Raw genomic sequence first — 17,499 nt, forward strand, 5'->3', positions numbered from 1 at the left:
ACTTCCCAGTCTTTATTCCCCAAAAAGATTGGTAATAGGAAGGCTTTTTAAACAAGTCTATTTTTGAAAATTTTGAAAGCATAGAGGAATTTTTTAACCTCCTTTGCAAGATACCAGGCAGAGTTATTTATTCCATTCCTTATTAAAATTGTTGATCTAATGTATCTTTTACAAATAGACATATCAGGTTCCTGAAAATGTGACTAGAGCCACCATACTATAATACATGAAGAAAATGTATATTCTTAGGTGTTGTGCTATAAAGGACTATGTCCTCTGACTTGGTCTAGGTGTAGCAGTAAATGAATGAATGTAGTTGTAAATTCCACATGAGAAAAATGCTTCTTTGCTGTCCTGCTGCTGTCACCACATGAGATGGAAAAATGTGTGAATTGTCATTCATCCATCCATCCATACTTTTCTTTTCCAAACATTTTGAGTCTTCAGTTTATGCAACTCATTACCAGCTATCCAAAGGTTTAGGCAGGAGTTTTTCCAGCCCTACCTGGAAATGCTGCAACTTCTGCATGCATAGCACATGCTCTGTCTGTGAGCTGTTGTCTTCTATACATAAAAATAATCCCTCTCTGCCTAAAAGAAATCTGTTGACCTGGTTCCTGTGGTGGGAATGACATGCTCAAGATTAGCTTCCAAAATAACAAAAATTAAGGCATTCATTAAGGGGACTTATTTACAAAAGGGAATAAAATATCACAGTTCAAAGAAGATATTGAAATTGCATGAAGTTTCCTAAATCAAATGTGCTTTCTGCCCATTCCTAATAGGTATGATAGTCATCCCCAACTAAATGAACCATCACTCATTTTTGCTACAGACCAGATTTCCCTAAATGCTATCCCAACAGATGTTGTACACTTTTTTCCTTTCTTCCAGCTCTTCCTGTCCCTTCTGACTTCTAGGATGACTTGAAATACACCTTTCTGAAAAGAGAAGAACCTCAAGTGTATTATGTGTTGATATAAACTATCTTGCTTGCTATATCAAATTTAAGTACAGCTTATTATGATAATAATTACAAACATATATGAAGAGTTCCATCATCCCAGTTTTCAGCATGGTGGGCATCTATCCTTGCAACCATTTTAAATACACTGGCAGCAATAAGCAAGAATTTGTGGCACGGCCATCAGTGCAGCTGTTTGTCAGGAGATGAAGCAGCTCCACCTGACACCTTCATTGCCATCAACAAACATTCTCTTTCTGTGCTGTTTTGTTCATACTAAAGAGACAGAGGATATGCCATGCTTTTAGTAGGCTGCACAGATAGATTCTGCTTAACGTATTTACGAGTCTCCTGCAGACTCAGCCAACTAGAGCCTGAGCATCTCAATTTTTTCATATTTTACATTGGACATCCTAAGTTACCTCTTTTTCTGAAGGGCTGAAGCTTTAAACCAACTTTCTTTTCTTTATGGACCCATATCAACAGGATGTTCTGATAGATCAAAGGGTTCTAGGTTGGCTAGAAAGGAATTAACTCCATCTTCTCACTCTTTTTTTTTTTTCACAATGTGCTCAGAGTCATTCCCAGCTATATATAGGCTTATAATTCCTCAGCTGATAGGAGTTGTAGGCCAAAACTTCTGGAGGTCCAACAAGTTTCCCACCATTGTTGCATGATGGCAATACATTGGTTGTTTTCTTATATATATAACCGAAAAGTGTGGCATCCACAAATACTGTTTCTGAAATAGAAGTAGCCTTTTGATCATTCTTCTCACTTGCAGTTGTCAAATATAGCCACAAACCCACTGGAATATAAAGCCAGCATTTGTGCTTGCATTCCTTTTGAGAAACAGCAAATATTTGCAGCAACCCCTTTCAAGCCATGACTTTGATTGTGTGACTTGTTCAGTTCTACAACTTGTCATATAAAATCCAGTATTTGTGTGCTTGGAGTTACTGGTTGTCCTCTGTGGCCAGAGGTAGAACCCTGACATCACACAGTGATAATTTTCGATACATTATCAAAGGTATTGCAGCACGCCAGAATACTGAGTGATTATTACTAGGCCTTTGCATGGATAGCCAGGTTATACTGTTATACACTTCCTAAAGTGACGAGACATCTCAGAAGTCATTGTCTGCAGGATCAGTTCACAAGATCTGATTACGATGACAAAAAAGAGCACAATGACAAAAGAAAGGGTCATAAATCAAGTATCTCTGACAGACAGTGCCAGGCTTTAAAGCATCAGTTCCCTGCAGTTTTGCCACATCTTTTCCCCATTTTCTGGCTGCCAAATGATTTCATGCCATTTCTTGACCAATAGCTGAAGTATGTCCAGTAGCTGGTAACTACCAGTCATAAAAACCTATTCAGTAACTTTGTTAAACATATAATGTCCCACAGGTGCAGTACACCATGTTAGTTTTATGCAATGGATTTATTTTATTGCAAGGTATGTTACCTTAGAAGTGTGGCCGTAATTGTAGGGAGTGAGCATTCATGCCCTGCAAACTGCACAGTTAAAGTTTCATATCACTAATTCCTGGCAAAATATGTTAGGAATATGTCTTTTAGCACTATCTTCCATATATATTAAATGGAAGCAAGCCTCCCCATCCCTCTCCCATACACGCATATGCATAGACTTGTAGTCTTAGGAATATTATGGCTTTAACTATCAATTTTAAGGTTCTATTAAGGAAAAATTAGAGAAAGGCCTGTAAAATTTCAGATGTTGAGTCTTAGGGTATGTTCCCCCAATCTGTCCACATTCCATAACCCCTGCAGTTGGCTACCCCTTCATTTTCCATCATTCAATCCATTCATCACCTGTCCAAACCATATTTTTCCCTTATCATTTCAAACTCCTGCCACCACCCCATTCTTAACCAGTCCCATGCTAGCTTTTTTCATAGTCCCACTCCCCAACTGCCCAACACCTAACACTGCTCTAAGATGATGAGATTTCTCATTTGCTCCATGGCATACTGGAATTTCTGGTCCTTCACAATGGATAGGTTTATAAGCATTCGGCACTAACCCACTCTTAAGAGAATTTCTTGAAACAGCAGTTCCTCATAAATATTTTCTCTTACAGTTGTATGATAAGCATCTTCTTATAATGTGCCTAAAATGTCAGTGGCAGTCCTGATGGGTTTACTTGTTTTTCACATCTGCAACACAACTGGGACAATTCATTCACTTTTTTCTCCACTAATTTAGCTCAGATCTTTCTTGTTGCACTGTCCACTGAACTGCTTGAACTAACAAAATACTCATGTGATTAGAAAAAAAATTCTGCATATCCCTGATTTATTTCAATGGGACTTTGTATGTCCAGTGAATATAGAACATTAACAGTGATAGGGCATATAATCAAGCAGCGGAAGCTGCTACATCTAGGCAAAGCAGCTACCAGAGAGGAGTGTTCACTTTTCCAATGTAGCTTTCTCAACTATTCCAACGCAGCAGAGAAACACTCACTTTTCCAATACAGCTTCTTCAGCTGTTTTCCCCTGCAAGTTTCCTTATGCATGCCTAAGACTGTAAGCACAGTGGCGGTTCTTATTAGCAGTCTCATTTATTTATTTATTTTTTCGATTTATATCCTGCCTTTTTCCTACAAAGGGCTCAAGGCAGCTTACACCATTCTCCTCCTCCATCTTATCCCCACAACAACCCTGTGAGGTAGGTTGGGCTGAGAGTCTGTGACTGGCCCAAAGCCACCCAGTTGGCTTCATGGCTGAGCGGAGACTCGAACCCAGATCATCTGAGTCCCAGTCCCACCCATAGTGACCAACCACCAGATGCCTATGGGAAGCCCACAAGTAGAACATATTTACCTAGAATCATGAATGTGTTTCTAGAACCATACAAGGGAGAAACAAAGGTGGAAGATTCTGTAGGAACTTATTATGCAGAAAAACACTACCACTGGCTGCTTGCTTTATTAAACATTCCTGGTATTTCTTTGCCTAGAAACAGTTTAGGGGATTTTATTATACGTGGGTAAAGGTGAAGTCAAGCAGACATTTTGAAAGGTGGTGGAAATTCTTAAATGCACATCCTCTGCTCCAAAACTGAATATCTCATGCAGTGAATGTGTGTTTCTGCACTTGCACTTTACAACAGATGTATGTTTTTGCCCTTTCAATATCATTCAGGCAAATCGTACTATAAAGTTTGGTTTTTGAATTTTAACCTTCATTGATACCATCTATTAAATAAATTTGGTTAACAGGATTGGGCAAGAATTGTCTGCTTTGGAAGACTGCAAGTGTATCCACAGAAACAAGTCAAATGTGTTTCTTGACTTTTAATAGTTTTGTCAGGTTCTCATCCCAAAAGACCTTCACACAGAAATTAGCCTATGTTTTGCTGCAATCAACCTGCATCCTCTCCAGACTTCTCTCACTGGGCTTGTCATGTACACTCATCAGCCAATAGAAGGCACAAAGATGTCTTTGAATCTTCTGGGCACTTCCAGGCATGGAGCTGTTAGGACAATAGGCTCTCATTTGTGTGAAAATTTGGAAAATCGCAGCACTTCGATTTATTTATTAATTTATATTTCTACCCCCAAGTCACAGGCTCAAAACAGACACCTTAACATTAAAAATATTAAAGGTACAATGTTATGAGTGTTTAGACAGAAGATAGACCTACAACTGCCAGCATGGATCTTTTCTACCTAAACATGCATATCATTAAACCCTAAAATACACTTACAAAACATGATCACTAAAACATGTTTACATAAAGTATCCTATTATTTCAAAAAATGTTCAGAACCAGATTTAAGTAGATCTCAAAATGAGGAATGCTTCAGAACTGGAAAGAATCTACCAAGAATGAATCTGTGTACACCGTTACCACCATTATCTATACAAGGTACAATAGATATGACCTCTGAAGATATCTGTGACAGTACTGGAACTAAGAGCTGGAGATGGTCTATAAGGACTAGGGTTATATGATGCTGGAACTCAACACATTTCCAACATATTTCCAACCTAACAGGCAAAAGTTAACAGATCCAAGTTAACTTTTTCCAGCTTCAAAACTGCTCAGAATATTTGTATAAATTTAGAGCTGAAAACTGAGACTCTCTAGCACAGATTTCATGAGTTGTACAGATCAGAGTAGAATCATTAGATGTGAGATGTTGTTCCTATTGCTGTTCTTGTTGTAGAATTTAATATGAAAAGCTTGGAAGCATCCGCCTCTCACAACATAGGCACATACCCCACGATGGCTACCTTGAATTTCCTGACGATTAATATCAGATATGTGCAAAGTGTGGGCCTCTGCTGCATCATTTGTGTGCATTTACACAAGCTTTTTAGAGGCCTTAATTTTGACCAGTTTTTCCCAGCTTTAAAAATTAAACAAATAGCAGCTCGTATTGTTCATTTTAAATACTGGGTTGACTTGCATCTGATTGAGTTGATCCAGTACAGGGTAGGCAAAACAGAATACATGGGACTGAGCTGAGAAATTCGCTGGATTTTCAGCCCTCTGTGGGATTCCCCACCCATCCCTAGTAAGGAGTGACACTACCTGCTAGCAAAAAACATCTCTGCCATCTATTCTGAAAGAATATTTAAGCAAGTAAACAAGACCAAGTAATTTGTTACAATATTCTGATATATCCTCTATTATGTATCCACAGTCTGCACAACTATTTCTTCTCTATTGCTTCCTACTCACCTGAGTTTGTCTGCTTCCACTCTTGCCTGCTACTTTTGCTTTTAAATGCATGGCCAATTATTAACTGCTATATGCATGTTGACCGCGCACACCAAATTATTGCTCTGCTCACATCTCTGGCTCAGAACCTATGACGTGTCCTTGGTTTTCAAAGCCTACCATCTGCGCCGGGAAGAAACAGATTGGTTCGACAAGCCCCGGGAATCTCGTTTGGAGAATGGACATGGCTTTGACAGAAGACTACCAGATAAGCTAGCCCATTCAAGACCACCAAGTCAGCATCAAGACCAAGTAAGAAGGCTATGTTTTAAGCCAGTCATGCTTTTTAAGAAAGTTTGTGATTCATACGCTTTCATGTAACTCTATATACAGAGGACACCACATTCGTCAAAGTGCAGTTAAGGAAATCCCATTTTCCCTTTCTAATACTCTGTGCAAAAGCAAAAGAAAATATTACAGTTTGGGTTTATCACTAATTGTAGGTTTATTTTAGACTGCCTCAGAGGCTGTCCATAATGATAGGAGGACAAACTGAAAGCATTTTGGCATATATACCATAAAAGTAATCCTTTGATAAAATTAATTACCAGTGAACTACCAGTGATGTGCTGCCTTTTATGAGCAACCCAAGTGTGTGTGAGGCACCAGAGTTTGCCTAACCCTGAACCACAGAGCTGTCTTCGCAATCATTATGGACTGAGGTAGTTTCTAAAAGTCACAGCTGCCCCTCCAGCACCTTGATGAGCATATGCATATCTTCCAGGGACCACTCAAGCAGTCCAACCAGTCACTTGGGATTAGTGCTGCTCTCAATATTTGTAAGGTTTGACCTCCACTACGAAGGTGTCCATTTCAGGGAGAAAAAAGTTCACTCAAAAACCCAAACCATCCACTCTTATGTTGCACCTGTTTGCTGCCATTGTTTCCCCCACTCACCTGATGCCTGGGAAGGAAGGACACGTGTCCCTTTTGCTGAGGTAAGTGAAAAATTGCCCGAGAAGGGGAGTCCATTTCACAAGGCTGACAATGTCCTTGAACCATCCCCAGCATCACCTCCTTTTCATGAAACAGGTCCAGAATCATGAAGCACATGGCATGTAGAACACTAGCTCTCATGAGGTGTTTGGAAAGTGTGCGGAGGGGAAGCTGGCACAAGCAGACTACAGCCACACCCTTTTGTCACCCTTGATGGGCAAAGGCTGATGGTCTCTAGCAGAGGGTCACCTGGGAATCCCACATGTATGGAGCAGGTGCTCTGTTACAGGCACCTGTCCTTTACATGTGTAGGGCAACAAACATAGGCAGAGGCGTTGCCTACTTCCCTACCTTGCTTGTATGTATTTATTTAAAACTTTTCTGGACTGTCCCATTACTGAAATCTCAGAACAATTTAACAATACAAAATGTGAAAAAAATAAATTAAAAAACACAGCATCCTAAAATTCAACTAATAATAAAACCCCAATTAAAATAGACAGGTCTTAAAACATTGGGAAAATAAAAAGGTTTTGGCCTGACGCCTAAAATAATAAAGTGATGGCAACAGGCAAACCTCTGTGATGAGTGAATTCCACAATTGGGGCACCAACACAGTGAAGTCCCTTCTCTGGGTAGTCACCCTCCTAATCTCCTTCAGGGAGAGCAGCCGGAGTGTCTGCCCCAGATCTTAAGGGGCAGGCAGGCACATATGGAAGGAGACATTCCTTCAGGTAACCAGACCCAAAACCATTTAGGGCTTTATAGATCATCACCAGCAGCTTAAATTGGGCCTGGGCTTCAACTGGAACCCAGTATAGGTGGAAAGGGACTGCCGTTATATGTCCATACCTGTCAGAATTATGTGCTGTCTGAAGAGGGCTACACCAGCATGTCAGATTTCCACAATATCCCATGGTTGGAAACATATAAATAAAGCACAGTTTGGTGTTGAGGTTTCTACAATTTTGATCCCATATGTACAGCAATTATGCAGTGGGACACTTATCTGTCACCTATATTATGAGCTTGGTAGCCCATGCATTGCAACTGCAGGCAGATAAGATTAGCCAGCCAGTCCAGGGACAAAGAGAAAATCAAGATATACGTTAGTGATTTCCATCATAAATAGATCCAAATGCATGATATCCTGAACATATTCATGCTGCAATCCTATAACCATTTATTAGCAAGTAATTACTCTGAATCAACATGCTTAGATTTGGACTTTCTGTTCTTTTAAGAATACCTGCACAGTGATTTTTGACCTCAGCCAAAAGGGAGGATATAGAATTAAGTTTTCAGCACAGAATATCACTGAACAAATATTCACTTGTTACCAACATACAAATTTATCCCTGGTATGTGGGAGGGTTATCTGAGTCTGTTATTGAGGGGACTAAAGGAAAACATCAGAGACAGGAGCATAAAAGGGACTGGCTGAAAACTAAACTGTTTCAAGCAAGAGATGCTGCACAAATTTTAAGTGTCAATGTGTTGCATGTGCAATTTGTTTCAGAACTAAGGAGTTTTTTAGTGAATCATAAACCTTTATATTATTCAATGATATAGATTCCATGCAAAGTGTACATATGCCACATTTACATATCTTGTTATTTGCATGCAGGAATAACTGGAAGAGTAGGTCTATGTCTGGAGATGGTGTTATGCAAAGCAGATGGCCTGTGGACTGAGAACCCTTTAAGAGATGCAAAGTAGCATAAGAACTGGCCTAAGATGCTGCACTATCTGAGTAAAGATTTACCACAGACACTCTTGCAATTTTAGAGAGGATGCTAGATAGCAGTCTTGAGACATATATAGACCCAAAGGGTTCTCCTAAATTCACACACTTAGCACTTAAAAATATTCTCATCCTGCAAAAAAAAAAAAAAAATCCCATCCTGAGGAAAAAAAAGCTCCAGTCACAGCCACCTCTTCACCAGCTGCTTCCAGTCATCCACCTTACCCTGTTTCCTTTGCCTTTTTCTTTAGGGCTCTGAGCATGCTCATTTCTCATTGGCCCTATTACTTTAAGGGGGTTTTCTTGGCTTAATGCATGTTATGATTCCTGTCCGTATCATAAAATTACTGCCGTGTCAAAATTTTACCCCACAACTTACTCAATATTGCAGAAAAGAAATTATTTTTAAAGATTAAAAAAAATGTGGGGGAAGAATGATGTGTTGGGTCCAGCTTTCTCGGATGCACTTTACTGAGGCAGTGCATGAGTGTCCTGCCTGTGCCTGAATTTGTGCAATCTTCTTTCTGGCAGCTTTTAGTGTCACCAGCTTCTCATGCTTCCTTTAAATCCAAGGGTTTCCTATTGTGAGGTAATTCCTGCCATGGGCCTTGTTAAGATTAGGAAGCACACGTAGCCTGAAGTTCTTCTGAGTAATGGAGAAGGAAGACACACAGCTGCCTCATAGTGACTCAGCAACGTGAAAATTCCCCAAAAAGATATTACAAAGCATAAGAATGAGGAAGAACAATGAAAGCCTCCCCCATGGGAGAAGAAAATCCTCCAAAACCTGGAGGACAGCTTTGGCTGTCCACTTCTTTCCTGAAGTTTAAAAAAACACTGCCCTCCCCTCACCTTTATTGTGGGGGATGCAAAATGCACTGGGGGAAGCCTCCAACAAGTGGCAAGAACTGGTGCTGTTGTCACTTGCTGGGGCTGCACAAAAAAACTAAAAACTCTTACCAAAAAGGGGAGGGGGAGAAAGAAGCTGTACTACAACTCCTGCTGAAGATGATCCCTACCTGTGAGAAACTTTTTTCTGCCTCTGCAGAAATATGGCAAAATTGTCCCTTACATTTCTGTGCCCACCGAGAGAGTAGAGACTTGTGAGAGGGCGTTTACACACAGCACTTGTTGTTAGTTGCGAAGTCGTGTCTGACCCATCGCGACCCCATGGACAACACTCCTCCAGGCCTTCCTGTCCTCCACCATCCCCCGGAGTCCACTTAAGCTCACACCAACTGCTTCGGTGACTCCATCTAACCACCTCATTCTCTGCCGTCCCCCTTTTTTGCCACCTATGGTTCCCAGCATTAGACTCATTTCCAGGGAGTTCTTCCTTCTCATTACGTGGCCAAAGTATTTGAGTTTCATCTTCAGGATCTGGCCTTCTAAAGAGCAGTCAGGGTTGATCTCCTCTAGGAATGACTGGTTTGATCGCCTTGCAGTCCAAGGGACTCTCAGGAGTCTCCACCAGCACCACAATTCAAAGGCCTCAATCCTCCACTAGCTTTGTTGTTGCTCAGACTTCCTAAGGCCTGTTTGACTTCACATTCCAGCACTTATTAAAACAGTGCAAATGCTTTTCTTGTGTGCCTGCATTGTCCTAGGCATTAAACCTCATTAAATCCAACACAGAGTTGCATTCACGTCTGTCTGCCTCCCAGTAAAAGAAACAGCTTTGCTCAGTACTGCTTGGCCAAGACATTCACCAAGCCAGATTAGCCCTGAGGCCACAATATGTATGCGATTCAGCAGTATCAGCATGCCCAAAAGTCAGGCTGCTGACCATTCTAGCTAAGAGAAAAGGCAAGGCATGGCACCATTGATATCTTGGCTTCTCATATATTTTTCAATATATAAAATATTGATTCACCTATTTGAATGCAAACTGCAGTAAACAAACTATTCCCTGCCATTCATATAAATGTCCTTCCTGGGGAATTCTGAAATGGAGCATCTAATCAAATGGGCCCTAAACTGGGACAATAAAGTGCAGCATAAGCTAAACAAGTGTAACAGGTTATCCAAAACTGTCTTTCCTTTCTGCAGCAGCACAAATTTGCCTAAAATAATATGGACAGGATGGGCAATATTAGCATGCACCTTTATGATGGATTTGCTGAAAAATCCCCACTGCACAGAGATTTGGGGCAAAGTAAATTTCTACTCTGAGCAGAATCTGAGTGGGAACAATGAGTTCCTGTAAGGACAACAGTTTTCTGCAGCACAGACTCACAGCTTTCTGGTGGACTCACTGCTTTCAGTTCTATTCAAGAAATAGCATGGGAGAAATTACCAGACTGCACCATGTCCACTTCATAGGTATGGCATTCTTCAGAGCACTAAGGAATTGCCAGTATTGCTGTTCCACATTCAACCACATGTCTTTAAAAGGATGACTCTAATTTGCTCTGTGCCTGCCCATATTGTGCCATTGCTCATTTCCTTAAAGAGATGGGAAAGATACAAGACATTTTTCGGGCTCTCAAACAAAATGGAAACACAGGAAGTGCAAGAATTTGATGGTAATGTCTCATAGTGTCCCATACAAAGTGAGTGAACTAGGAGAGTAGCCAGCTAGTATGAAAGTACACCCCCACACTGACATGGGTCTTTAAAAAGAAGGGTAATGGGAGAGGCTAACTGGAGGCATGTAGTAGCAGCCATTGCAGAGGCAGCTCTTTTGCCACAGTGAGGACATTTCCCTTTTTTGAGCAGGCCTACACAGACCAGGGGAAGAGATGATGCCAGGACTGGTTTAGTTCTTAATTTCTGGAAATTTAGTCCCAGCACTGAGTGGAGTACTGAGTCTAGAGGCTGAAGCCACTGCCATCTTTCTTTAGCTCAGAATGCCTCTGGCCCCAGTGTGATCTGGTAAGATCATAGTTGCAGTCTTAGCCAGTCCTGGTGCTTCTCTTCTGAGAGCCCACCTGAGCAAAAATGGAACTTGCCCTGTTGCCTAGACTGTGAGATGGACTGATAATTTTCAGGGCGATATGCCTGGGAATGTGCAGGCTGCAGTGGGAATCTGAAAGCGCCTGTTAAAACCCACAGCTTTATCTCAGGATAGTGACGATTCAGAATAAGGATGGTCTACTGGTAGCTCATTAGCCTGACTCATTTTATTCCCACTTACCACTTAACCATCTGTGTGTGCTTGTATTTACTCAGTACCTGTGGCTAACTTCTGTCTTTGCAGATGGAGAACATTATATAAAGCTGAGTAATACCATGTAATTTGTAGCAACACTCAAAGGTAGAACAGATATGTCAGGAAATGGAATTCCAGGCCATGGATTTATAGATGCTAGAGATACAACCTCCAAACTTGCCTTTATTTTAATTATTAGCCTGGCTGCTGTTCCTCTGAAAGTCCAGCAATACAAGTGAGGTGAGCATTATGTCATCACACCTCCTAAAATTTCCCTGCTAAAAATCCATATACCAGATTGTTTTTCAGTGCCAGCAAAATAGTGGCAATTTAGTTGGAAGCTTGTTCATTTAGACCAGGAATAGGAAATCTATGTACTCCAATTCCCATTAGCACTGGCCAGCATGACCAAAGTCAGGGATTATGGGAGTTGTAGTCCAGCAATTTCTGGGGGGGAGCATATCACCCACCCCAGATTTTGACCCTGTTCAGCTTAAGGTTCCTGTGTATCTATATTGGCTATAAATAGATGACAAGCTTAATCCAGACATTCATCAAACATTTTGAATATAGACCTGCTCCTAAATTCTGTTTCTAAAATACTCAACCCAACAGTTACCCTGGCATTATACAGAATTTATACAGGCAAATATGCAGCATTCTCTTTAGAGACCACTATTGTGTGTATAAATCTTTATCAATGTGGGGCACTAATACAACCCTGACTTTGGAAAAGACCGAGTAAAGGCATCTCTCCTCTAAAATCAGCCAACCAGTGAAAAAGGCAGAGGGTAGAGAAATTCACATCAGTGAGCTTTACAGATGTAAAGCACTTTTACCCTCTAGAAGTGCTCAGCACTGGATTTCAACTATCCAGTGTCTGAGTATTATTGTCCCCTTCCTCACTTCAGAGCTGAGATGCGGAAGCTGCACTTAGTCTTCCACTCCTTGCCGCTCCAATGCTGGCTGTAAGGTCTCTGCTGGTGTAGAAAGAACTAAGCCAGCTGCAATGGCAGAGGGTGCTTTGAATTTGGAGTCCCAGCTCCACCCTTGGAGTGTGTTTCTCCCATCACAGCTGGGATTATGAATTTTCTCTGGCCACCCAGACAGTGCCTACCCCCTATGAAGTTGTGCCTAAAGCATAACAAATTCGACTTATCCTCCAAGAATAAAACTCTGAGCCAGTAAGTTCCAGAGAAAAACTGGCACCACAATGTAAAGACAAAATACAGCTGCGCATTTATTCCTATTCCAGAACACAGTGTTAGAGGTCAAGTCATATGTTCCCATAATCCCATGGGCTGCATAGACATATTTCACTTTCTCAGAAAAAGGTTTTGGATGGAAAAAAGATTCACAAGAGTACTTTGGTGGGTAGAAAAAGAAGCAAAGTCCTCTTTGTTGTTCTCTTTTGCCATTATCCCAAACATTCTCTATTGGCTGGGCTAAGTTCAAAATGGCATCCACCATTTAGGCATAGTTTCAAGCAAGCAATAAAAATGGATGCTATTGATCCCCGGGTAACAATAAACACCTACAGCCTATATATATGTTTGTTTATCACGAAGATTTATACTGATTCTAAAACAGTGCAGGTGGAAGTAATGGAAATATAATACACTAAGCAAGTTCCTATTCTTTTCTTAACTATGCATTCTCCCAAACCTTCATTTTAAATAAATGACATGGAAAAAAACCCTAGACAGTAAATTACAGTTTATGAATCTAAAACTGAATTGGCATAAAAATGAATGGCTTTCAACTGACGCAGTCATGGGGTAAATAGAAAATTCTTTTCATTAAAAGATGACCTTTTTTCCTTTGAATAGTGGGTGGAAAGAGAATTAGTGGTAATAAAAGCTTCCTTCTAATACTTACCATTTGAAAAACAGTCTTACTGAGATGGCTGGGAATCTTTATTGTGAGGAAGTTTAGCAAAGCAGAGCATTCCCAAACCTGGCCACTTCCTAAGATCAGCCATTCCTAAAATCAAGAAGCAGAGGGCACAGACTGTAAAAGGTTCCTGAACAGTTTTATGGACTTAGACTATAGTGGGGAGTGCAGAAAAGGTTCACTGTACTATTCACTGTTCTGAACTGTCCCTTCCCAAAGCAGATTTTCTCATTAAAAATAGGGGGAGCATCTAGATTTAGGTTGAAGCATCAAACTGGAATGTCAGTTCAATTCCACTCAGCTTCTCATTTTTCTTCCATTAAGTTAGATCTGTCCTGTTTCCACATCAGTTTGTAGACTTGCATGAAGTTTTATCTGTATATGCATGTGTGTCTATCCAAGTCAACACATTATTGTAAACATGTTTCTAGATATGCAGTTCTGTATGCAGTTTTCTAAAGGTACGATTTTCTATGAGTGATTTTTCTCTAATACTTTGTGATTTTATATGCTGTCTCCCATAGGACACATATTTTTAGACATATTTTTAAAATTTTCAAATTGCTTTGCAAAACTCAGGAAAGCACAAACACTGCCATAAGCGCAAATGTTTAGGTTCAGGTTCAGGGCATCTGCGTGACCTGCCTCTTTCTGGAAATGCTAACATCTTGTTTCCTGGGTTGCTGGAGAAAGCACTCGCTTCTCATTGTGGTAATGTTCATTCCCACTGGCATAAGCTAGTGGGCAGTGGTGGATTGCCAACACTGAATGCTGCAATTGGTAAATTTGTATTAAAATACAAACCAAACACATTTCTTACCCATGCCTACAAGCCATTCAGACTATGATGCTTTTAACTGCAAATATCTAAACACAGTTGCCATCTGTTACAGGAGTATTCCACTGGATGGTAAGATGTTTGATATTTGCAGTTTGATCTGTCAAGGTAGGTTGAAAGAAAATAGGTAGCTAAATTTCTCTTTCCCTTGCAAATATACAAGCATAGGGACCATCTTTCAGATCAGGACTTTGGCACCCTTAGACATAACCAGATTTTATAGATTGCAGCCACTCTATTTTTAACCATGGCATTTTATTTTATTTTATATTTTGAAATAAAGAGAACACAAAAATTATTGCTCCAAAATCAGAGCCAAAATTTCAACCAAACAACTAATGAGCTGGTTTCTTTGTGCTGTTGATCTGTCTTGTGCCCCTGAGTGCTACTTCTATATTGATTGATTGATTGATTTGCTTCATTATAAGGTGCTATAAATTTGTGGACATCTGTAGCACTTTTGCTGGGATGAAATGAAATGGGAATGAGAGCTGCAAAAGACAGAGAGATGAGCAGATGGGGCATCTGATTCCACTGTCTGAGCTGCTCAACTGATGTTGAATAGTCAGAAGGGCTATGTCTGTGCAGAATTATGGTACTAAAGAAAACATCCCATTGGGTAAAGCCAACCTGGTACAATTCCATAGCATTTGCTTTTCCCCTTGAAAAGGGTTCCCTGGAGCATATTTGCAACCCACGTATCCAGTGAAGTGGATACCAGGGAATGAAAACTTATGCCATAATACAATTATTTTGAAGATGCCATAATACTCTTTGCTGTTTCTCCCTTCAGTAAAGTTATTTTGTCAGGCATCTCATGCTGCAAGTATATAGATTCCATTTCTTGATAGCCCAACATGTATTGCCTTTGAAAATGTCAAAGGATGGCAATCCAGTGTTTTATGCTTTTGTTTTTTAAGTGATACTGATCCCTTCTACTGTTACTACTGATACTGAGACCTACAAACAGAATACATTTATTATATTTTTATTGCAAAAAGGATACTTACATTTATTTTATTTTAAAACCTGCCCTTGCTTTTCTCCTTGAACATGTGGAATGTCAAAAATGAAATAGAGAAATAGAAAAATTAGAACATCCAAAGTTGCAGCAAGGGAAAAAAAGGGGCCACAGAGTAAAAGCCTACGTATCTGCAAATGGCTGAAAATCAGGAATGAGGGTGCTAGGCAAATACCCTAGGGAAAGATGTTCCAAAATTTGTGGGTGGCAAAAGAAAAACCTATCAAATGTGCCCGCCTAATCCCTGAATGCATGGTGACTGCGAGGACATCTTCGATATGGCTGTTTCATAGGAGAAGAAGCAGTCCTTAGTCGTAGGCCATTTAGGACTATAATAGTCAACATGAATAACTTTCAAGTGTAACTTTCAAAGTTGAAATTTTACATGCATATAGTTATGCATTCTTTTATTGAAGCAGGATTAGATGGAGACTCAAGAAAATCACCATGAGGTGGCAGAATGTGGTTCATTTGAATTTAGCTGGATTGACCCAACAATCTAAAAATGATGTAGAGCCATCCTCTGTATCACATTGGTTTGTGATGCTTGAAGTATAACCATGTGACTGGCCCCATCCATATAATCTGATTACATCAGACTTTACTGGGGACAGGTATGGCTGAATTACTGTTACATTGCAAGTAATGTGGAAACCTATCCTAAGTGTGATTTGAAATCAGGACCATTGATGGGGGTGTGTGGTGGGAGGCAGGCCTACTTCAAAATATTTTCTATACTGTTGGGTGTTTCTTACTGGTAAGTTATTATAAAAGCAGACATGTCTTAATGAGGATGCACATTTTATGTTTCCTAGATTAATGGGAAGCCTATCCAATACATCTTTCCCCATGCAAGACTGAAAATGCCAAGGGACCCAAAGGATCACTCAGTTTCAGGTAAAGCAAACAGAAACATTTGTATTTATTTTACTGAACTGAGAATTGGGAATGAGATAAACAGGAGTGCATGTGCAAAAATGTATGAATATTTTTGGTGGGCACATGGTCACAGACAACCTCATGTTCGCAGCTGCTATTGGGGCATATTTCCATGTGAGCAAAACTGAAACTGTCATACATACTTATGAATATCTAATGGATCAAAAGGACTGAATCTCTTTCTGTGGATTGTGTGCAAAATATTATTCCATTTGTTAAGAAGTTTGATGCTTCACTACATACTCTCACTCATTTCTTCTGTTCTCATGAAAAGAAAACTTACTGATTTTGAATTAAATGATTTCTTCTTTGACAATATAAACTATTTGTCTTCTGCCAGTGGCATCTAGTTCAAGCATTCAAGGTTTTCTGGCAGAACAATTGAGATCCTTTTTTAGCAATGATATAGAAAATCACAACAGTGAATGTCAAAACCCATTCCTTTACAGCTACCAACCAGCATTTTCCTTCCAGCATTAAATGGAAAATAACATCATGTTTCCTTGCCTTGCTAAATGTTGTCGTTTTCCCAAGGTTTGCAGGCAGAAAATTTCAATAATTCATTCTTCCCATCTATTGCATTTACTAGCTAAGAAATTTACTGTGTTTCCTTCTTTATACAAGTATTTCATAGAGGGTTTTGACTTCATATGGTATTTTTTCATGCATATGGAAGCAAGCAAGTAAAAATGAATGATGAATCATCCATGTTGAAAGTTTATTCCACCCAATCAGGTCTATACTCAGGTTATTTTTAATGTGGAATGGCCATGGGAGGGGGGTTATATTAGGTGAAGGCATTTTTATTTCAAATTTGTTTTTAGTATAAGTATGTTTTTATTTGTTTTCTTACTGCTTGCTTTTATTAGTCATGTATTTTTTCTCCTGTTGTCATGGTAGTTATTGTTTTAAGATGTTGCATTATTATTTTTTAATTGCTGCTTTTATTCTGTATATCATTGTTTTGTAAGCTGCCCAGAGACTCCTTGGGCTATGGGGCAGAATAAAGGATCATAAATAAATATTATAAGAGACTGGCTTCTCCTGCATAGGCAGAAGGGCTGGCTGGGTATACTGCAGTCTGCCGAGGTTCATTTGACTGCGGGACTAAGCAAGGCTTTCTCAGTTGTGGTGCCCACCATGAGCAATGATCTCACCACTGAAGTCAGTTGGGCTCCTAGGATGAACTGCTTCTGCCTACAACCAGTGACACAGTTATTTACCCAGGAATGTTGCGGACAGCTAACTCTGCCAACCA

General features: G+C 40.0%; 1 protein-coding gene across 1 annotated transcript in view; it reads left to right on the plus strand.

The window, feature by feature from the left end:
- The window catches only part of PCLO (piccolo presynaptic cytomatrix protein), a gene marked incomplete at its 3' end in the record, with an annotated part of 257,700 nt that overhangs the window by 228,729 nt on the left and 11,472 nt on the right, over positions 1-17,499 (plus strand). Inside the window, exons 9-10 of the mRNA XM_044423276.1 lie at positions 5,835-5,971; positions 16,118-16,199. Coding sequence (XP_044279211.1) covers positions 5,835-5,971; positions 16,118-16,199 — 219 coding nt within the window. The remainder of the gene's footprint in view (positions 1-5,834; positions 5,972-16,117; positions 16,200-17,499) is intronic.

This window comes from Varanus komodoensis, unplaced genomic scaffold (genome assembly GCF_004798865.1).
Source record: "Varanus komodoensis strain SLA01 unplaced genomic scaffold, ASM479886v1 scaffold13_3, whole genome shotgun sequence".
NCBI classification, from domain to species: domain Eukaryota; kingdom Metazoa; phylum Chordata; class Lepidosauria; order Squamata; family Varanidae; genus Varanus; species Varanus komodoensis.